Raw genomic sequence first — 24,566 nt, forward strand, 5'->3', positions numbered from 1 at the left:
GACACAGATCGGGACCGCCTTAACCTTTGGAGTTTATATGGCTGGGTTTTTCCCACGCTTCTTCAGTTTGTTAGGATTCCTGTTATGTACAAGCAATAAAACATTAGAGACCAGTTCCTTGTCTCAGCGTGTTTCCTGGCAGTTAGGACAGTCACTGCCTGGAATGGGCAGGTGGCTGGGGCCTTGGACCACATCGCCTCTACATGGCCTCTCCCTGTTTGCTGATCGTGAGGTGCATCTTGGTTTACTGAGGAGCTCTGGGAAATGAAGCACCAAAACAGATGCCTAGAGTGCTACTGGTGGAGGACTTAGTGCAAGTAAGCATCCATATTAGGGATTATGTTGCAGTGATAAAGGTAGTGAAACATCAATATTTCTCCATCCTTGTTGCATCTGATGATAGCCATGCAACAGTCTTGTTTGGGTCCCTACTGGGGAGGGACAGGCCATGGGACCGTATGAAGGGTCACTATGAGGAATATTCTGACTATCTGGCAAAGTTGTTCAGATCTGCTCCAAGTTGGACTCTGACTGGGCAGGTCAGGATCTTCAGACTACTTTTGTATTGTCTGATGTCAGTGATCATGAACAACAGTGGTATGCATAGGAGAGTACCAAGGAAAGTACTACTGTATTGAAAGCACTTCCAAAGATCACCCAAATGCTCCAGCAGGCTATTAGAACATTATTCTGGTATAAATGAGACCAAAGTTGAACTTTTTGATATTAAAAAGAAATGTTGTTTGGAGAAAATGAAACACTGCATTTCATTTTATGAAACATGTCATCTCAACTATGAAACATATAATAATGGAAGTATCATCAACTGGGGCTACTTTGCAGTATCAGGATCTGGAAAAGCTTGCAATTATTAAAAAACAGATTCTACTGTACCAACAACCTGTATAAGAGAATCCATCTGTGAACTGAAAGTTTGTTTACACAAACAACATTAGAATAATCTTGAATCACATATAAATCTACAAGAGAAGAAATTTTGTATTTTGGAGTAGCAGAGTCAAAACTGTGATCTTAATCCAAACAAAATGTTATGACAAAACACCTCCAAGCCAATGTGTGGGATTGATCAATAGGTACAGGATACATTTAGTTGCTGATACATTTAGTTGGTGCAACTAGTTACCACCAGTTACTAAATCTAAAGCTTCACATAATTTTCCCAGCGAAGACAGTAAATATTCAGTCAATGCATTCAATAAAGACATGATACAGTATACTGTTTTGTGTTGTCTATCTAAGCAGAATGTATTTACAGAACTTAAATGAATGTAAATCACAGTACTGCAGCATTATTGATAGTTCTAAAGCAGTGTTTCCCAACCTTGACAACTTCCAGGTGTGTGGACTTCCAACTCCCAGAGTTCTAATCAACAGCCATGCTAGCTGTGTAGCTCTGGGATTTGAAGTCTACACATCTGGAAATTACCAAGGATGGGAAACAGTATTCTAAAGGGTTCACAAACTTCTTGGTTCAGTTAAAACTGTAGGTATTAAATGTATCATAAAATAATACTTACATCATAACTGTAATCTGCATCATTAGCTACAGTCAAGTCTGCAAGATCCCCAAGTCCTAGTACACTTAACAATACGTCATCTGAACCCATAATAAATGACTTGCCCCCTCCAGATGGAAACGTTATTGGCTCAGCTATAAGAAACAAAACACAGTTTATTAGGTGATGTAATTTACTATATGAGTTTAGTAACAACCAAATAGTAAAACAAGACTTAAGTAATATAAAAGTATTCCCAGCATAAATGCAGAGTGTTTTAGGTTTATCTGAATAGTTTTGTAATTTACAATTTAAGAACCAGGTAATGTAACATGAAGTCACAAAGCGTTATGCTTTGATTTTCAATTATCTGCAGAAAGTCAATGTCAATTTTAACTATCATACCTATTTTAATAATTAAGGGTTACATATATCAGAAATAATGCAACTAATCAATTTGCTTCATCTTTTCAAAAGTATATTCTTTCCGATTCTTGCAATGGAAATGTTCACTCAACTCACCTTTGCATCATCCTCCCCCTCAAAGCTCTCCAGAAAACCTCTATATAGAAGACTTGGAGGAGGAAGGGATACAGAAGAGATTATGGGAATTATCTCCTGTTTGCTAATGGAAGTTATTCTCCTATGGGAAGGATAACTGAATACACACTTAGAATATTAAGCTTATCCAAAATAGTTTTACAAAATAGTTTTTCCGTGTCATTTTATTTTAATGAAGCAAAAACTTTGCAAATGACTCATGCCCTCGTCACTACCTATCTAGACTACTACAATGAACTTTACATGCGGCTGCCTTTAAACACACCTGGAAGCTTCAGCTGGTACAGGATACAGTACCCAGGTGCTCACTGGCAGCTATCACTGGGAGCATGAGATACCTGTATTGTGAGCCCTGCAATGGTTGCCTATTAGCATCTGGATGCTATTTTATATATTTTATTTCAAGTCACCCAGAGTCACTTATGTGAGATGGGCAGCCATATAAATTAAATAAATAAATAAAGTGCCAGTGTTAACCAACAAAGTTCTTTATGGCTTGGCAGTGGAATACCTAAAAGACTGCATCTCCCTACAGAAGTCGGTCTGACCATTATGATTGAGTTGGAAGAAAAACTGATTGTTCCCTAATTTTGGGACGTCAAGGGGTACAGCAACACACAGAAGTATTGTTTTTTGGTGATAGTGCCAGCCTTTTGGAATGACCTCCCACTTGAAGTTAGATTTGTTCCTACTGCTGCCACCTTCCAGAAGATGTTGAAGGGTATTTGTGTCATGGCATCTCATTGTTTTGGTATTCTATGCTTTATGTGTTTTATTCCTTTTCTTTATTTGTTCTTGCATTTTTACTTTTTTAATTGAGTTTTTACTGTATTTGTAAGCCAGCGAGAGTGTTAGATTGCAGAGGGTAAAAATCCAATAAATTGCTTATAAATACATACATACAATATTGGAATTCTGCTTACAGGAGGAAGCAAGAAAGGAAGTATTCTTATTTCTTCTCCCTCCCCTACTCCCAGTATAATGTTTTAAATACTGAAAAGCTGTTTTACAGTGAAGTGATACCCTCTGAAAGAAAATGGAAGGTGGCATTGAAAGCTGTAAGATCAACGAAAATTCCTCTTCTTCCACTAGGGAACATCCAGTCGATCTTAGTCCCTGCTATTTGCATGATTCCTTCAGTTAGAAGTACAAATCTGGATTCAAACCATTATCTGTATTATATTTCTTAAATATTAAAAAGTATTTAAGTATATAATTTAAATAAAGAAGTCCACCTCACCTCACGATATTTTTTTTCCCAGAAAACTGCTTGAAAGAATGAATCACTCTTTCAACCGTTATTGAAAAAGCAAAATGGTTTTAAACCATTGGATCTTCTCATGAATTTTAAGGCTGTTCTATCTTTACTTTTAAAATAGACACCAGGTTACTTCTCCTACAAATATCTCCAGTTCATGCACACTTTTTATATTAAGATCAATTAGTTTTCATTGTGATTATTGTTAGAGTACAAACAAAAAGTTATCTACAATATAAAGTATGACTAGTTTTATTCTCTAAACAATGTCAAGTCTGTATTTCCTGGTACTGAAGAGCTTGCAGAAATTACAAAACAGGAAAGTGACCAGGAAGAATCATACATATGCAAAGCATATATGGAAAATAAAAAATAAAAATCAATCTCTTCCATTATTAGACTATACTATTGGTTATGACAAAGGAAGATAAAGTGCAAAATAAAATGCTTCTATCTTCCACATTTTACAGCTTGCCAGAAAATAAACTTCAACATGGAACACCTGAATCTTGCACTGTGATGAAGTCATACATTCATTCCTCTACGCATCATAAGTAGATCCATCCAGCTGCACTGCATATCATAAAAGTGACCACATATCCCTTCCAATAGGTTATTGACTCAAACATTTTTAAACAATAAGGACAGAAGGTGGTTTGACAGTAGTTTTGTGCATGTTCAGGGCAGATGTTGGATTCTGACATGTTTGAGGCGAAGATTCTGCAAAGTAAATCTCTTGCTGACAATAAGGGATCCAGGACAAAGAATAGTGACAGTGGACCAACTAATGTCAAAATGTTTATGTGAACATCCACAGTTTGCTACATAAATGTATTAAAGGCTTTGCATTGTAACCCATTTGTTCACTTGAAAAGATGTCTTTAAGGAAAGGATCTATTTTGTTGGAGGGAATTATTAGGAGCATACAGTATGTTGCACTAAATGTTCAAAATTGGTGAATATGTAGATTTTGATTAGCATTTATTTACATATTCAAAATGAATTAGCAACTGCTAAAAATCAATTCTACTGTATATTGGTGCCACCAGTTACTGCGAAATATAGCTTTTTGGAAAAAAAAAAATCTTACACTAGAATGAATAAAACAGGAAGATATCACTCCTCACCAGAGAATGTATTTTATTCATTCCTTATAATTTGTTGCTAGCCACTGTTATACTAAGTTATGTATATATGATTTTAAATTCAATTTTAAGTACCAATTTTCTGTCATTCAGGACAAAAGTTGGTGAATGCAGTGGTAGTCTTTTGCAGAACCAAGCTGCATGTGACAATGACATCTAAGCATTTGGTTCATATGGACTATAGATATGTGTTTTTTAAATCAGTTTCTAAATACAAATAAATAGGTGAATTTGTTGTACCTTCCTCTGCTCTTGCACCTTCATGATCAGTCATTCTAGAAGAGGGTGACCTAGATTGATTAATGACTCCTGAAGGGATGTGGGGTAGTTCATCATCGCCCAGATCAGATATCATGTCGTGCAGTTTTGTCCTGTTGACCCCTGTAAATTAATGTCAGCAGCAAAGGTTCATTTGATTGCTACCGCTTAAGTTGATATCCATTTACATGCCCAGTTTGCTAATTAATAATCTTGTTTTAATGTGATGTTGTTAAATAAATATGCTTCCATAAAATGTATTTTGCATAATGTATTTGAAAAACAATAAAAATGAATCTTCAAGTTAAAAAAAAAAAGGATTCAGACTTGGTTTTTTATGAAATTGCTGGTGTTCTGCTTACAGTAAAAGAGGAGAAACTTGAATGTCTGAACTCCTTATGAAAGGCCACAAGAATTTCTTTACAACCCACCTCCAGCATTTTTATTAAGTGATAATACCACAGAGAAGTTTGACTACCAAAAGGGAAACAAACATTAGGTGACTGGGAGGCAACAAACTGTCAACTTTCCCCTTTTTCTGGGTTTCTTAATAAAAAAATAATTTATAAATATCAAAGCACACTTATTTCTCAGTACCATTATTAACAATGGAAACGCTGATCTGAAATTGTTAATATGAAGTGTAGCTGTAATGAAGGAATTAAAAAATACACTAAATAATATCTTTTATAAATAAGGTAGGGAATGCACTTAGCACACAGCTTCTGGAATTCTTCCTTACTAATAGCTCCGCTCTGTGTCATATAAACAGAAAGGGAGAGGGGGCTGAGAATGAGGGGGTCAGTAACGTTCCAAGCTACCGTCCAAACTGCCTGTTATAGGGATGCACAAGGGGACTTATTTTCTGGATTTTTTTTCTCAACAGTCCAGGGCCAGATCCAGCTCATTTTCAAACCTAATCTTTTTTTTTTCCCTAGCTTCTGCCCTGACACCAAATTTTGTTCCATTCTGTTCAATTTTCAGTTAGTTATCCTGATGATAGAGTACTGACCTCCTTTACACAATTTTTTTCCAACATTCTACTGAGTTGGAAAAAATAAAAATTGGGATAGGACATAGAATTTCATTTTGATCTATTTCCCCTGAAGAGATCAGGGGTGGACAGATGTACTACCTGTATGCAGCCCTAAAAATGTGTTTTGTGGCCCCAGAAACCCTAGAATTACACCACAGAAATCAGGTAGAAAATGCCCAAATATGGAAGAGCAGAAAAACAAAAGAAATGAGATATGTCTAACCTTAAGAAATACAGATAGGGAAACAGGAGGAATGCAATGTTCTGATAGTATCAAAGCCACATTTTTCTTGACAGTTGAATATACATTCAACAAACTTTATTCATCAAAACCACTTAAAAGTGGTTAAGGCAACAGGCTAGAAAACAGGAGACTGAGAGTTCTAGTCCCGCCTTAGGCATAAAAGCCAGCTGGGTGACTTTGGGCCACTCTCTCTCAGCCCAACTCACCTCACAGAGTTGTTTGTTTGTTTATTTATTTATTCAATTTCTATAGCCGCCCATCTCAACAAGAGACTCTAGGCGGCTTACAACAATAAAACCACAAAACAGTTAAAACAATTACAATTAAAACAATTAAAACACAAAATAAATACAAGATAAATATACATGGCTGCCAAGTAAGCAATGTATGGATGTTAATATAACCAAGAGGCGGGACCATCCACATGCTTGAGGCCCCAGGCCCAGGCACAAAGCCAGGTCTTCATGGCCTTATGAAAGGCTAACAGGGTTGGGGACATCCTAATTTCTGGAGGGAGAATGTTCCAGAGGGCAGGTGCTACGGAAGAGAAGGCACGCCTTCTAGTTCCTGCCAACCAACACTCCCTGGCTGATGGGACTCGTAGCATACCCAACCTGGTATGCTAGATCGAATTAGGTAGAAACAACTGGGAGAAGATGGTCCCTTAGGTAACTCGGTCCCAAGCCATAAAGGGCTTTAAAGGTGACAACCAGCACCTTGAATTGCACCCGGAAGCACACTGGCAACCAATGCAGCTCATGTAACGGTGTTGTGTGTGTCAAGTATCCGACACCATTTACTACCTGTGCAGCTGCATTCTGCACCAGTCGAAGCTTCCGAATGCTCTTCAAGGGCAGCCTCATGTAGAGCGCATTACAGTAGTCCAGACGGGAGATCACGAGGGCATGAGTGACTATGAGCGAAGCCTCTCAGTCTAGGAGTAGGCACAGCTGGCGCACAAGCCGAAGGTGTGCAAAGGCCCTCCTAGCCACGGCTGCCACCTGTTCTTCCAGCAGGAGCCGTGAGTCTATGAGGACCCCAAGATTGAGCACTGGGTCCGTCTGGGGCAGTGCAACCCCATCCAGGACCAAAGATGGAAAAACCTTATCACCGGGAGGTTGTTGCTGTGGGGAAAATAGGAAGAGGAAGGAGTATTAGGTATGTACGCCGCCCTGAGTTATTTATGAAAATAATAAAGGCTGGATACTTACTTACTTACTTACTAAATAAATCCATCCATCCATCCATCCGTCCATCCATAACCAGCTAATAGTCATGAATAAACATATGCTGTTTTAGCATCTCTAGATTACAGTAAGCAATGAATACCAATCAAAGAGAATATCTGTAGCTCAGAGTTGAACTGTGGAGTCCTTGGTGCTCTCTGAGCTTGGTTATTTTCTTGCAGACATTTCATTGCCTGACTAGGCAACATCTTCAGTGCTAAAAGGGAGTGGGGTTTGTTCTCTGTTTAGCTCGCCCTGACAGTGTTGGTGGGGCTGTTGTTCTCCTTGGCAGTTCCTTGATTAGGTTGTTGTTTACTGCTTGATTTTTTGACAGAACTGGTATCAGCCACACGGCATCACTACAGCACACAAACCAGCCAAAGCCCCCCAAAACATCTTGAATAAACCAAAAGACCCAGTAGCCCAAGAAGAAAAAACAGGAGTCATCTACAACATACAGTGTAAGGACTGTAACAGCCACTATGTAGGATAGACAGGCAGAAGACTAGCAGAGCACGTCCATGAACACCAACTACCAGTCAGAAGACATGATGAAAACTCCTTAAACCACAAGACATGGACAAACTCAACCTTACTTTCAACTGGGAAACTGTGAGCATTTTAGATCAAGCTAAACCCAAAACTGCTAGGGAATTCCTGGAAGCTTGGCACTCAGACAAGTCAGCCATCAACAGGCACATAGAGGTAAACAACCATTTATGGTACATACCATTCCAAAGAGACAATGAAAAAGCTAAAAAGGAAACAAAAAGACCAGGACACCTCCTTGCCAGCAATCAATACCCAGATAAGCAAAGATCAACACCAAGATTAACACCAGACAAATAATCAAGCAGCATACAATACCCTAATCAAGGAACTACCAACCCAGTCAAACAATCAAGCAGTAAACAACAGTCTAATCAAAGAAATACCAAGGAGAGAACAACACCCCCACCAACACTGTCACAGCAAACCCCACTCCCTTCTAGCACTGAAGATGTTGCCTAGTCGGGCAATTAAACGTCTACAAGAAAACAACCAAGCTCAGAGAGCACCAAGGACTCTGCAGAGCAATGAATAATTTGTCAAATTCTCCAAGATGTTAGTTGAAGCAACTATAAACTTATCTCAATAACCTCACTGACTGAAAACTGTGGTTCCACTGGGAGAACAAGGTAGATTAGTCACCAATTAAGCACAAGTAATTAATTAAATCAAAGAACCATTTTATCTGAGAGAGACCAAAGCACCAATCTTTCAGCCTGATAACCCATCAAGAGAAGAGAAGCTTTCCGCACTGTTTCCTGTTAAAGGATGTGGTCCAATAAAAAAGACAAAAGTGGATTTGAACAACTGGCTACACAGATGGTGACAATGCAAACAGTTTAGATTTTTAAATTATGAGATGGGTTTCCATGATAAGGGAATCCTAGCAAGAGATAGGCTATACCCCATGAGAGCTCAGAGTAACATTATGGGAATGCCCTTTTGCAAATCTGATCCAGAGGGCCTTAAACTGAATCCCATGAAGGTTGCAGAAGGTAGACCAGAAATCTGCAACCAAGTACTGGGAACGGGACTGGAAATGATATGCATAATGCTGAGGAATCCAATAATGATCACATAAATACACGAAATAATAAGTTGAGTTTTATGAAACAAGGTTTCCTGCCTCTCTGTACAACTGCATGAAGTATAGGAACCAGAAGAACTAGAAGTCTTAAGGTATGATTTAGTAGGCAATACTAAATTTGGTACAGTGAAACTCATGAGACTGAAGGGAATAACATTCAAAAGGACCAAAGGGGAAAAGTGGCATTGTATATAAAGGAAGTACACACATGTAGATTCAGAACTTTGAGCATAAGGATCCAGTCTAGAACATTTGGGTAAACATATAAGGTGGGGGAAACAGTCTTATTATTATAGCGATGTGTTATAGACTGCTAAGCCAGGTGGTCTTGGATAATGATTTCCTGGACTAGATTACTGAACTTTTAAGAAGATACATATTAATAATAATGGGAGGTTTCCAACAATCCAAAATGCTTTGATATGCCTAACTTCCATATCACTTTAATTTCTATGTCCCACAAAGAATAGTCCTGAAATATTCCACAGATGTTTCTCTAAGCTTTTCAATCTGAATTCACTGTTATGGACATTATTGGACAAAAATATCATTTCTGGAAAGTATCATAAGCATATATTCTGGAACTTAAATTGATAACAGGTATTTGCTGAATCCAAAACAAAGAGACTATATCTTTTCTACTTGTAGGAGGAGAGCCATCTTAGTCTGTGATGGTACAAAATCAGGAGACTGATAGCACTTTTTAATTTTATTAAAAGGCAAAAGCTTTTGTGGGCTGCAGCTCACTTCATCAGATGCATAGAGTGGCTAGAATGATGTAGGATTTAAATTACGAGAATGGTGGGGGGGAAGGGACAGGAAGACAGGTTGTTATACAGTTGCAGGTTACATGTGGGATAGACTACAAATTCTGTATCAATTAACAATTGTGTTAAAAACCCATTGTGTTTGTTGAGACCTTCTGAGATCCCTGAAACCTTTTGATATATATGATTTCAGCAATTTCTCACTCAGTGGTGCTCTTAAGTCCCATTTTTCAGAACAGTCACTTTGATATTTATCATAGAATGCCCTGGGAGGTTAAAATGTTGTGATATTACTCTGACCTTGTTCTGAATCCCTGATGTTGAACTTGTGTCCATTAATTCATTTGCCAAATTTTATCCCATTTGTCCTCCATAGAATCCAGAAGGGCATTGCTGGCAAATGATGGCATGTATCACATTAGAGGAAGTTATAAACTGATGCAGAATCTATTGATCAGCAGGTTTTATTTACTTTTAAACTCAGTTATATAAATCAGAAAATTCTATAATTGAACACTATACTGTAAATTTTAGGGAGCTACTAAAATGGAAGGGATGTCTCAAGAACATAAAATCAGTAAGTTGTTCAATTTTATCATTAGGTTTTTATTTTAACATCTATTGAAAATTTATTTTTAACTTCTCTGCTCTTGTTTAGAGAGCCACTATGTGATTCCTTTGAAAGCTGGAAAGTTTTTGGGTCAACCTGAGGAAGCTTTGAAAGCAGAGAGAAATTGATGTTCAGAATAATTCTAATTTAAAGATGGGGGAAATGTTATGATAAAATCAGGGCTCAATATGAGATTAACAATTTGAATAAATTAGCAACTGGTTTTTTAAAGGAGCTTGATAGCTTACATTTTGAATATACCTTATCTGAATCATCTGCTTGGTAACATACAATTAAAACACCTGTTAGAACAAAATGGTCTGGAGCTTTAGAAGCACCTGAAAAACCTGAATGTTTAAGAGATGCATGAAGTAAAGCAAACAATTCATCTTAAATAACTAAAATGTATTAAGGTTAATATTGGCTGTGTGTGTGTGTGTAATAAGGAACTAGATCATTTACTCTTGGAGAATCAATGGACATGAAATATAAAATACCCTTCATATGACTTATATATGAAGATAATTTATCAGAAAATTTACTTTTGTATTTATTGGAATTCCCAAATAATGTTTAAAAAGGATGGATATTGGATTTTTTGTGTTGGCATTGTAATGAATTTTAAGGCTCTTTGTCTCATAATTTGGTGTTCCTTTACAGTTCTTTTTTTGTCTCAAGTTATATTCTACATGTTAACATAACTCTGGGAGCAAACAGTTGTTGCAGATAAAAATATGAAGTTAAATTATACTCAACAAATATGGAATGAGACATTTTATGAAGAAAAATCTGAGGACTGGCTAACAGAATAACCCTATGATGGAAAGAAAACTACACTCCCATGTCACAAAGTGGGTTCAAGATGTGTGTTCTTTGATAATTTTGGAAATGTAGAACACTGTATGTTCATATTGTAGAACATAAAGATGGAAGACAGAACAGTATGTTTCTATATGGTTTAGATTTAATAACATGTTAAGGGACTGAGCTAGTTGTATAGTAGCATTATATGGATTTTTTTCTTTCCTTTTAAAATTTTAGTTTATTTTTATCATTATTTTTAATAATCTGTCTTTTTGATTGTATCACTTTTGTATCATTTTCCTTTTTATCAAATTAGAAACAAAAAAGTTATAGTTTTAAATACTGTATATAACTGCAGAGATTAAAAATTGAGTGAATAATGATACACCATTTTCAATGTAAACAAATAATTCTTACTTTAGGAATGATTACTATAGGGCCAGCAAAGAATGCAGAATTCCTTCTGGTGAATCTTCTGTGTTTTATATGTGTGGGCAATGAAAATCTCACTGCTTTTTGACAATAAAATAGGCAAAGATTATGTTCAGTATCTTTGAATCTGTAGACTGTATCTTTCCTTTTCAATTGCTAAAGATAACAAGGGCAAATAATAGTGAGGAGCTCAAGGAAACGAAGCAACTGAAAGGAGGCCTGGAGCAATGGTGATGGAAAACTAGAAGTGCACACAGCCAAGCACTGAGAAGAGCCTGTGTTCAAGCCTATATAGTGGAAGTAAGAGCAGCAAAGTATTATCTTCTCTGTACTTATTGCATCTGTTGATTCCCTCCCAGCAATTCTGTTCAGAGTAAGCCAGATCCTATTTTGGAAGGATAAGGGAGCAAAACCCCTGCAAGCATGTCACATACATCTGTGGGTTTCTTGGCAAATAAAACTGTAATTCATTTGATGTTGTGGAACTTGGGAAAGTAGGTAGGATTGCAAAAGTGACTAAGACAGTGGCAGCAATCAGCTACAGAAAATCCTGGATGAATCTAGATCCTTTTCAGTCAGAGCTCAGACCTGGTTGTGAGACAGAAACTACTCTGGTTGCTCTGATCAATGACTTTCATCTTGACATTGATGGGGAGAATGTGCCCCTCTTGATCCTATTAGGCCTCTCAGCAGTGTTCAAGACCATCAGCCATGACATTCTGCATCGCCTGTAGGGACTGCGAGGCAGGGCTCCCATTTTATAGTGGTTCCACTCCTACCTCAGTTGGTTGTCATGGAGGGACAGCACTTGAATCCTTGGAAACGCCCTAATTACCCCACTCCTGAGCAGCAAAACAGGATACAACAATCAGCAGTATAAGTCATTTTTACTTTCTGACATCAACCCTGAAATAACACACAAAGTTACCAGGTTTTGTGTGGTGGCATGCACAATCAGGCAAAGAACAATTGAGCAACTGAACCTTGGAAAATCTAATGTGATTGTCAGGAAAATGGGCAAGAACCATGCTGAGCCGCAGTTGTACTCTAGTTTCTTTATTATTCCTACCCTATACAGAATCTTGCCAGACCAAAGGTATCTTAACTGCTCTAAAGGAAAAATACTCACTCTAAAGTGGGGCCAGCCTAACTTTCCTGGCCAGCCTCCCAATGCTCTCAACACTGAGAGAACATTTATCTTCCTGGAATGCGCTCTCTCTTCCCTCAGCTCTGAGATCCATCACATCAACCCTCTCCTCAGGGACACATTCCATCACAGTGGTGTTCCTCAGGATTTGGTGCTTTCTACATGAAACTACTGGGGAGGCCATTTGCCAGTTTGGGGTGAGGGTCATCAGCATGCTGATGACACCCAGTTCTTCACTGCTATCTTAACCTGAACTGGAGATGCTGTCAAAGTACTGACCTGGTTTCTGGAGTTTGTAAGAATCTACACATTCAGTCTAAATCCTACCAAGATGGAGTTACTTGGTAAATTTTAGGGCAATCCTGTAACATCTAGTTTGGTAGTTACAGGGTTATACTCTCCCCAGAGGAGTTGGTTTGTGAATTTGGGGTTTTCTTGGGCTCATGGCTCCTACTATAAACAGGTGGAAACTACAGCCAGGAGAACTTTTGCCCAGCTTCAGCAACTGCACTAACTACAATCCTCTCTGGACTAAGATGCCCTAGCAATAGTAATTCATGACCTTATCACCACCTGACTAGTCTACTACAATCCTTTCTGTTTGGCTGCCTTTGGAGAAGATGCAGAAGTTATATTTCGTACAAAATTGCTTTTGGAGCAAACCATCAAGTAAGAATAACCCCTATTCTGAAGGTGCTGCCCTGGTTGCCAAAACACATCCAGGCTGAATTCAAAGTCATGGTTATCACCCTTAAAACCCTTCACAGTGCAACAACCAGATTGGCAATATGTGGCCAAAATCAAACCTGCCTATCTGGTCCAGTCATTTACAGAGGACCTGTTACAGGTCTCCCCTCTTCACAAGGTTTAGGGGGTGTGGGCCAGGTGACAGACCTTCCCAATTTGACTTCCATTTTATGGGATATTCTGCCCCAGAGATAGAAATGGCCCCTATTCTACAATTACTTCAAAAATTACTTCAAAAGATCAAAGCAGCATTCTTCCACTGGGCATTTGACTCTCAGGTTAAGTTAACAGTGCCTTTAATGTACTAGTATTTTTATTGTTGATTTATATTATTTATATAAATGTTTAATGCAGTTGTTTGAACTTTGTGTACTCTACTTAGTGACCATGAGGATTAATGGCCAGGCTATAATTATTGTAAAAATAAATAATTTTTTCAGTATTATCCTACTTGCACACCTGAAATACTAATTCTTAAGACTCTGGAAAATATTTCATTTTTTAATGAACAGCAGTGGACTGAAATTATTATATTACTTACTTGAATGTTTTACACTTTGGCTAAAAGATAATACATATTACGTATGTACATATATATTTAGTTGAGATTATTTCAAGTACTGACACAAGCATTTAAGATTCCTCCAGTAGTTCTACCAATTGTCAAAATAAAGGAGCTGCTCTACCTGCACTATAAGGTGATGAAAAAAGCAGATGTTCATGATTTTTTCAGCTGAATATAAACGATTCCTTTATTTCCTTGCTATGATTAGTCAACATTACAGAAAAATAAATTTACAAAATGTATTATTTTGTATTATGGACTTGCAAAAATAGTTATAATCCTTTAGAATTTTCAAAATTAAAACATGTTATCTGTTAGAACAATTTCACACTGCAATCTCAATAATCTTCCAACAGATGTTTGTATTTGAGAAAAAAAGAGTAAATAATATAATGGGCTAGAAACATTTCAGAAGAGGCAGGAAAGCCCCATTCTGAATAATGGAATTAGTACTGGGTTAAGCAAGTAATGCAAATATCATGCAAAAAACAAAACAAAAATAAACAGCCTTCCAAAACAGATTTACATTTTTTATATTACTGAAAGGATGAAAATATTTCCTTTTATATTCTTTTTTATATATGTCTTTTATGTATGTATAACTGGAGGTAAATTCTACTGACAGAATGTACTTCGGAGTTAGGATTAAAGTATAAATTTCAGGCCTGCAAACTGAGTATATATTTACCATTTAAGTTCTTCCTGCCTTAAACCTATTCTCCAGTTTGATCATTCCCTGTTAAGCAGCATTTGTTTAACTTATAAAACTTTGTTTAAAGCTATGCTACTTTCAGTTCATCCAAACCTACAGTAGCTGCTTTCTAGGATGGAATATAGAGCATAAGAGAAATGATTAAACTAATTATATGAGTAGAATTCTACTTAGAAAACACCAGTGTAATTCAGAATTGATATACTGGAGCACTATATCCACACCGCCATAAGCGTATCACTGCAGACTAAAATCAAGAAGACAGTAGCAACCATTGGGTAATGTATAGTGAATGTGGCATGAAACATTGTATGATTTCTTTTCTGCAGCTTACATAGTCAGCCTATCAGCTTTGAGATCTATGGTAGTAGGTGGCCCTCCAGACAGTTAGTTACAGACTCACCACCTCACAGCTCAACTATTGCAATTCACTCTATGTGAGGTTGCCCTTAGGACCTTCAACTGGCCCAGAACGCATTCAGTGGTGGGCTTGCCTTGGCATGCCCATGTGACACGCTTGCTTCATGAGCTATAGTGGTTGCCAATGTGCTTCCAGGTGCAATTCAAGATGCTGGTTATCATCTATAAAGCTCTACAAGGCATAGGGCCATTATTTGAGGAGGCCACCTATTTTCTGCAGTTTATGCCTGGCTGGTACAAGCCAGAGTGGGACTCAGGAAGTGCACTTTCTTTGTTGCAGCACCTGCGCTCTGGACCGAGGTCCTCCTTGAGATCCAGAGGGTTTCCACCCTGATGGCATTACAGAAGGCCTCAAAGACCTGGCTGTTCCCCCAACCTGGCGGCAGGGTGCATGGAACCTTCTGTTGGATGTGCTTCACATATATTGCATATGTTGGGGTTTGTTGTCCAGATTTTCCATTATTTCCTTCACTGTATTTTTATTTTACCTGATTGTATTTCTACCTTGTTTTTCTTTGTATTGTAAGCTACCTAGAGTTATTTTGGAGTTGGGCAGCTCCAATATAGAATCAAATAAATAAACAAACAATAACCCTTTACATCTAGCAAATAAGTGCTCTGTCTCTGCTTGCTTGAACTCTTCCTCTCTGGACTATACACCTCCCAGCTTAAGAGTTATGTTCAGTGAAAGAAGGTGCATGACACTTTATTACCACATTAAATGTGGTATAAATTAAGCTTTAAAATAATTTTCAGTCCAAAAGCAACAATTCATAAATAAATTTGTTAGTCATCAATAGAAATAACTATTTCACCACCAACTACTTTTTCCTTGAGATTTCCATAAAGTGAAGAGAAATTAGGGAAAACAAAGGATCAGACTACTTATAGTGATGCTGCAGAGCAATAGAGATTTCCCTTGCTTCTATCAAATCACTAAATAAAATGAAATCAAATCCATCACTCCCCTGTCCAATCTATCTCTTGATTTGTTTTCCAAACAAATATCATCCACAAAATAAACTGCATTCCATGCAATTTTTGCAGACAGCAAATAACAGTAAGAAGTGAAGCATGACTCTGATTTCTTGGACATACGTAAAGGTTAGGAAAGGAGATAGTTGGTAGTGACCACATTCAATACTTGTTAGTAAGATAACCCCAAACTTGTGGATTATAAAAAATACTCAGCATTAATTTTCTTCTTTTCGTAACTCCTTAAAAAACAAATAAAATTTAAAATGTCTGGCAAACTATAGTCAGAAGCAATATTATTAGCATTTGAAAGAACTTTCCAATCATCGCTGCCCATTTTCCTATACAATACCAAAGCAGAACAACTTAATTCACCTCCTGACATTCCTCCCCCCAGTTTAAACTGAAAATAATTTCTGCTCAGGAATTATGATCTCCAGATTTATCAGACAGAAAGTTAAAGTTGGTTGCCCCCAAATAGCAAAATGTTAAAATGGAGGGGAAAGATGACAATATGCATTTTTTTTCCACATGGTGTCAGAAAATTGTGTCAAGATTCAGAATCTGCACTTACTCTTCACCCCTTTCTTCCCCTTTCGTTCCTTCTTGTACTGTTCCTTCAGTTTACTTATTAGTCCCTGGTCTACATCCCAAACCTCAGCAGTTGGGGACAGGTCATCTTTGTCTACATGCAACATATTATTAAAAGAAAAATAAATCAACAATTGGGAATGCAAGCTACGTGAGTGTTACAGGTTAATCAATAAAAAGTGTTATTCAAAAACATTCCAGTATTTTAAAGGTGCAGTTTCGGTTACTGTTTGTACAGTGTTTCAAACTGGTCATTTTATGGTATTTGGTCTGGAACAAAGAAGAAGTTTGAATGGCTTTCTTATTCAATCATATAAAATTAATGGATAAAAATTAATGCATACAATTACTGCAACTTTAGTAAGACAGTATTAACAAATTATTCAGGCAGGCTTAAATAAGCAAATAAATGTATTTCATGCAATACCATTTAGGAAGCGCAAACTGAATTCTGAAAACCATGCATTTCCCCTCTATTCTTATTCTCCATGCAATGGTATCAAGTAGCTCCAAAATAAATCCAGCAGTAAAAATAACAGAGACTGTTTTCTTCTATTAAGATTACTAAAATATTAGTACAAATCAAGATAGTTTGGCATATTGCAGAATGACTTCAAGCTTTTTATTTATTTTTATTCACCACAACCCAACCAGCCATAGCAAATGAAGGACGGCAGAGTACTGATGGTTGAAACAGACTTGTGTAAATCCATAATCAATGCTTGAATGTTCATCCATTTAAGTCCAGAAAAGTAACATATTTTACTTGGAAGTTTCATTGAGAACAGAATAACAGAGTTCTGGATTTTCCTTAATTATTTTCAATATTGAAGTTATCTTCAATAACTTTATTTAAAAATGAACCACATTTCTACCTGCTAACAAGCATGAGCTAATAGAGAAGTATAAGATGAAAGTTTTAATACCGTCTTGGCTTACTTGGGATTAAGTTTACTGAACTCAGCACTGCTTACTTCTAACCACAATAAAATTAGAATGCTACCAATAAAGTATTTGGAAAAAGAAATTTCACAGCTAACACTTTTTGAATATAATGAATAAATGTGATCATTATAATACTTCTTAAACAGTCAAAGGCTTTGTTCATTTTATGTCCTTATTAACAAGGTGGTTCACACTTCCAGGCTAATAGTAATTCTTCTACCTATTATGTTAGTTCTAGGAAACTGAAACATTCTGTGAGATAGAACAACTCTTCTCAAACAAAAAAACCAATATTATTGTCTCTTCACTGGTACTGTCTTGCCCTTTAAGATAAATTTGAGATGCATTCCTAATGTCACTCAAGGGAGGAAAATATGACCTCAAGGTCAAATTTTACTCATGTCTAATGATATTATGTTATACTTATGATGTTACTTTTATTTACTTTTACATTCCCATCTTCCCGTGACAGCTAACTGGATTAAACTACCAACAAAAGGAATTTACAAAGAGACATGTAAAATACACGAACTGCTGAAATCAGTTATTTTCAAGTTCCTAACCTCTTTTCTTATGTATGCTGTTAATTATGGAATGGGAAATTTGTTTAATGGATAATGACACAACTTTGCAAATGTAACTGAACAAATCTCTATCAATAGGTAAAAACTATTTTCTAGCAAGAAAATAAAATACTAATTCATTGAAATCTTTCTCACCTATCTCTCAAGAATCAGAAGACCACTTTCATCAGCTAGAGGAAGTTTTCTTTAACTTGTGCAATTATTGAGAATAATATAAATATCAACTATGCACATGTGTTGATTCATACATGCATCAAAGAAATGGTTTGAAACAGTAACAAATCCAACAGTCTTTATAACTTTAAGGGAAATTAGTACATGGAGAATTTCCCAACATCTTTAACTCTTGCAGTTTCCTGAAAGCCTTTTCTTAATCAGGTAGGCTACAGCAGGAATGTAAGAATGGGAGAGTCCTTTTCCACTAACCCCTTATGTAAGTACTTCTCTGGATGCAATCCAAAGTATTCAATTTAAGTGTAAAATGTTGTAGCAGAAGAAAAGTCAGATTACTGCTAAAACAGCACTTATTATTTTAAAAAATGAGTCTACATCCAACATCAGTCAAGCATACTTTCTGTTACTCCTCCCTCCACCTTAACCTTTTACAGAGGCTCCTATACCCTCCACATCAGGTACATATCTTACATAGAATAAAAAGTTCAGATCCAACAGAAAAGTCTCTGTAATTTTTGTATTTTAAATTATATATTTCATATCTCGTTTCAAGACATCCTCTGCATGGTATCTAAAACTGGAATCTTAAAAATAAATAAATAATGTTTAAATATTTGCTCTTTTTGGTTGAGTTCTGACTTCTTTTGATAACAATTTTGAGGTTAATAAAAATAAAAAGTATGGGTTTAAAAAATAAAAACATAGCCGTTTCCTGTTGCTTTACAAATACAGGTATCCACCAATCCATTGCAAAAGAATAAATTTACATTAAAAAGCAGTTTAGCACACAACTGAGCTCCAGTGACAGCACAGTGAAGCCCTGGAAAGTGCATGAAAAACAGAACCTCATGTTTTAACAAGTAATCAAAAATTTAAGCATTGGATGAAATGCTGGTCAACGTTCTGAGTGCTGCAACGAACAGCGAAGCCTATTTTCGTAAATGGTGTTCTACGGATTGAGGTAAAGTTGTTCAATTTAGAAAACACAATACATTATATAAAAGCAAGCCCCATTGATTTCAATGGAAATTCCAGGTAAACATGCAATACTAAAAATATTTCTAAGAACTATTTTGTATGCTATCATGTAACTTTAAATTCACTGTATTTTGCTCCAAGTTGTTCTATTTAAAATAACTGCTGCCAGTATTATTAATTGTAAAAACAATACCTTTCACCTTATTTCATTACTTTGTTTTAAACAGAATAATTCTAGGTTATACAAAACAAACTGCTTAAAATTATCAAGATGATTGGCAAATGTAAGATTTACTTCAGCAGGAAGAATAAAAAATAGGATGAAAAAATAAAATGCTAACCATCAAGCAAGATTTAGAACTCCTAAAAGTATCTTAGAGAAAAGAGAATACAAATTTAGAGGAATATAATTAAAATATATATTCTTTTTTCTTTCAAATTCTTTAGTTTTCTTACAATTTATTGTTTATGCTTCTTACCCCATTCTGTCCCATCCCCTGAACTCCGTGCTTCTCCTGCTCCCTCTCCATCTTCTGCCGTTACTAAGAAATCAAATTCTTTCAAAGCTTCTTCTGTGTCTGGGTCATCAGTAAGGTCAGCAGCTAGTCCTTCATTTCCAATCTACAAGTCAGTTTTGACAGAAACACCATTAAAGATAATATGATTCATGGGATAGTTTATTTAATCTTCGCCTCCCCCTTTCTCAAGATTGCCAAAAGATATGTTATTCTGTTTAAATATTCTTTTTATCCATCATGCACAAATAGTCCCATCAATATGGCTATGGCAGATGAGAGATATGGTGCAGAACAGAATTAACAGCCCAGATAGATATACTTAGAGTTAAGCATTTATCAACAGCATACCACCTGATTCATAATGCCTATGCAAAATAACAACAACAAAAATACCAACAATATTAAGGTGCTCAATTATCTATTCCACAAATGGCACTTTATTGTAATGGTTCTCTATGCAAAATGACAAAAAGGAATAACAATCTTTAAATTAACAGTAGTTAATAAATTGTTGGGTCTTTTTACTTTGTGCTTTTTATTTATCCGATGTTTTTCTTTTCCTTCTGTAATATCTTCTATCATATCATTCTCTTCCTCTTCATCACTATCATCTGCATTTTCCAAAAAATTAAATGTTTCAAGAACGTCACTGGGGTTCCTACAAAAAGAAAATATCTTACAATATCAGAAATAGCCATGGCCCCTTTTAGAACTAAGCCTGAATTACTTTAGCTTATGAGAAATTTAACCTATTTCGAATTCATAAACTCCAAGGAAACTATCCATTTGGTCTTATTTTAAAGTTCTGATTATAATCTTTTTCAGATTTAAATGTCATTAAAGAAGAAAATTCACTTGTATGAACTTTTTTAATACACAAATCATTAGTTATCATGCAATGAAGATTTTCATAAAACAAACAATTTTAACAGTGAACTAGTATGACTAACTCTATTATGATTACAAGCATAGCAATAAATTATTAATTACTAGTTGGAAGGAAAGAAGCTCTTTGTTCCTTCCCCAAGTTTATGCAAATTTCTCTAAGTTATACAGGCACAGAATTTGTCTCAGAAAAGAAGTAAGATTTTTTACAATAGATACATCTTTCTAATCAAGGACAACCAGTATATGTTTTTAGTTTTCCGTAAAAACAACATTTTAAAAGAAAACTATACCTCTGCAATCAATTTAGTTATCGGACATATCTTTGAAGGCAGTCACTTATGCTGAACATTCATATTACTTTGCCCACCTTTTCATGTCTTGTCCCTTTTGTTTTGAAGTGGGAGATTCTCCTCCATTAAGAATCTGTTCCAATTTTTTTGTCTCCACTGAGCCATTTGGTTCTGAATTGGAAAGCCCAAGTAAAGACCTCACCCTCTGTGATCGTACATCCAATATTGTATCTGTATAACCTACTTCTTGAAGATATCTAAGAGACAGGCAGAAAGATGGAATTATACTCATGCACACACATAATCCACCAATCTCTAAGATGTTCTATATGGCAATTTAAAATACAGCTATTCTTACTAAATTCTTTAAGAACACCCTAAAGCCTACTGCACTGCTTTTCATTTCTAGACAGCTTAATTCACATTAACATTTTAGGTAAATATATTCCATGAAAAAAATCCCATAACAGAGACTTATTTTAGATTAATTGCTAATTACTGAATTCAAGATAGCATACACGATCACATCAGCACAACCTATATTCTTACACTTTAATGTAAGAAATCACCTTCAAATCCAGTATAATGTGATACTTACTGTCTTAGCAACTGTCTGCCTTGTTTCCAAGTTAGCTGACTATTATGAGGCACTGTAGGAACCTCTGTATCTTTGGTTTCTTCTGAAACACAATAAAAAATAGATAGATTGACTGATTATGTGCCATCAAGTCACTGTTAACTCTTAGTGACCACATAGATAGGTGTTCCAGCTCCTTTTTACTGAAGAAGGAACCTATCTTTTATTAAGGATTCCAAGTTTTGTATTATTTTTTTGATCTGCATAAGCACTGGCTCCCACTGGAATTGGATTTAAGCCAACTTTACTCTGATTTACTGGATTTTTCAAATTCCAATTTATAAGCATATTCTAATGACAGCAATCTGAAATTAAATTCCTTTTCAGCATATTATTATTTTTAAGGAGATGTTTAAAAGTGGAGAAAAAGTATGAGTACATGTAATCTTTATCATTTCAGGTTATATATGGGTATTCCATATGAATGGAAAACTATATTTTCTGATATGTAAGTTTCTCATGTACGTCAACATTTATTTTTACACAGGGACTAAAGAATGTCATGTTCTCTCAGCAACTGGCGGTAACACAGACAGGAAAAGCACAGCCACATGCTACTTCTAATTTCTTAAACTGTGCATCAACTTTTGATCAGGTTTCTGATTAATTAACTTTTTTCCAAAACTTGCTTATTCTACTCTTTATTCCTTACTTTTTTATCACTGCTCTTGAAGACTAACATGGACCTTGGCTTGATTCAGAGAACTCTTGTATGATAGATATCTTATATATAAAAATACAGTGAAAACGTGAACAAAAAAGAAAGCACACTGGTGGTAAAAGGTTGTGTGCAAATGAGAAACTATGGAAGAAACAAAGAATGTAAAGATTGGAAGCAATCTTGGAGAACATCCAGTTCCCCTGCCCATTGTAGGAATCCATTACTACAGTATTTCTGATGGCCATCTAACCTTTTTTTAAATATTTACAATTTCCACTACCTCCAAATTCAGTCTCTTGCACTGTTAAAACAGTTTTTACCTTTAAGAAATGTATCCTGATGTCCAACTGAATTTTTTTGAACCTATTGTTTCCTATCTTGTCTTATAGAAGCCAAAAAATCTACCCTGTATTCTACATGACAGCTCTTCAGATACTTGAAGACAGTCATTGTGTCTGCCCCACAGCATTCTCTTCTCTAGTCTAAACAGGCCTACTGCTTCAAACCTTTCTTCGAAATATTTTCCTTCCAGGCCACTTACATTTGTTTGCTCTCCTCTGGACATGCTTTAGTGTGTCATTGTCCTCCCTGAAATGTGGGGATAGACACAATACTCTAGAAGTGATCTGACCAAAGCAGATATCCCAAATTGCCACTACCAATCATATCCACTTATAGGCAGGCATACGTGTAATGTGTTGAGCTAAGAAAATATACTAACCAGAGGTGTTGTAATTATTATCTTTACCATTGATTATCGAGGGATGTGCAAAATTCATTAATCCAGAAACAGGCTATTCCAGATAACACTTAAATGTTCTTTTTCAATCTGGACTGAACCGTTCTGGGGGCAATTCAGTGATTTCCAGAAGTAAACTGTCTGACCTGAATACATTTTCATGAAACAAGGCTGTTTCAGAATATAAAGGGAGTCAGTGAAATAACACTAACATTTGGTGCTTGTTTCATTTAGTTCATAAACAAAGTCATCCACCATGTGATGTGGCAGTGTGAGAAAAAAAAACACCCCTCTTTAGATTAAGCTCTCCCACCTTTAACTGTAATATACAAATTATGTATTTGTATATAATATTTAATAAGCAGACCCCGCGATAGCAGGAAAATGCTAGGAAGAAGATGGTTTAGTATAACAAATATTTGTATTTGTATATACAATTTACGTAATTGTAATTTGTGATCAGCCTTGTACATCACTGTGTAGGAATTCTGGCCCATTTCTGAAATGCTTGAACTTACTAACGTCTGAGAAATTTCAAACATGAACTGTTCATTTCCAGTTCTACTACAGTATTTCTATGGGGTTTAGGTGGACTTTAACTTGACCATTCCAAAACACTGAATTTGTTCTTCTTCATTCATTTTCATGTTGAGAATACTGTCCTGCTGCACAAGCCACTTGAGCTTCAGCTTCAGATGACAAATTACCTGATATTCTCCTGTAGAATTTTCTGAGCCAAAGCAGAATTCATGCTTCCTGCAATGTTAGCAAGTTGTCTACACCCTGAAGTAGCAAAGCATCCCAAACCATGGCACTATCCCCTTTTGACAGACAATATGAGGTCCTTATCATGTTAGGTTTCCACCAGATGTAATGAGACACATGTAACTCCAAAAGTTCTACTTTGCAGTCATCTGTCCCTAGAACATTCTTCCAAAGTTTGTAGGTTCATTCAGATGTTTTGGATTTGAATAGAAATTTGAATTGACCATCAATGCTCTTTTTAGTGGCTAACAATTACTGCCTTGCTATTCTCTAGTGCCCCCATAAAATCTGCCAATGTCCTACAGTGGAGTCATGATCACTAACTTTAACCAAGGTAAGAAAGGCCTGCAGAATTCTGGCTGTTATTCTAGGATTCTTTGTGGCTTCCTAAACATTAACTCTTGGAGGTGATTTTCAAAGGATAGCCACTCTTGGAAAAATTCAATAATGTCCCAAATCTTCTCCATCTCAAGCTTATGTCTCTGACTGTAGATTGGTGGAACACCAGAGCTTTAGAAATGTTCTATAACTTTTCCTGAACTTATGGGCTTTAACACTGCTTTATGGAGGTCTTCAGAAACAGCATTTCTGTTCTTTCCTAAATATCTTTAACAACTATGAAAAGTTGAAATTCTTCCCCCTTAAGCTAAATTATAATTTCTGGACTGAATAATAAAAATTATGCTCTAAAACCTGAAATTTCAGTCTTTATTCAGGCTAATAGTTTAATACTAAG

General features: G+C 36.1%; 1 protein-coding gene across 4 annotated transcripts in view; it reads right to left on the reverse strand.

Moving 5' to 3' along the window:
- The window catches only part of STRN3 (striatin 3), a 55,284-nt gene that overhangs the window by 7,017 nt on the left and 23,701 nt on the right, over positions 1-24,566 (reverse strand). Inside the window, exons 4-10 of one of the 4 annotated variants that reach the window (XM_063290010.1) lie at positions 21,627-21,708; positions 21,106-21,285; positions 20,376-20,508; positions 19,812-19,953; positions 16,635-16,745; positions 4,722-4,862; positions 1,539-1,672 (exon numbers count right to left, since the gene is read on the reverse strand). In XM_063290010.1, coding sequence (XP_063146080.1) covers positions 1,539-1,672; positions 4,722-4,862; positions 16,635-16,745; positions 19,812-19,953; positions 20,376-20,508; positions 21,106-21,285; positions 21,627-21,708 — 923 coding nt within the window. The remainder of the gene's footprint in view (positions 1-1,538; positions 1,673-4,721; positions 4,863-16,634; positions 16,746-19,811; positions 19,954-20,375; positions 20,509-21,105; positions 21,286-21,626; positions 21,709-24,566) is intronic. The other 3 variants (XM_063290012.1, XM_063290013.1, XM_063290014.1) reach the window with 3 other exon arrangements.

The sequence above is a fragment of the Candoia aspera genome, chromosome 1, assembly GCF_035149785.1.
Source record: "Candoia aspera isolate rCanAsp1 chromosome 1, rCanAsp1.hap2, whole genome shotgun sequence".
NCBI lineage: Eukaryota > Metazoa > Chordata > Lepidosauria > Squamata > Boidae > Candoia > Candoia aspera.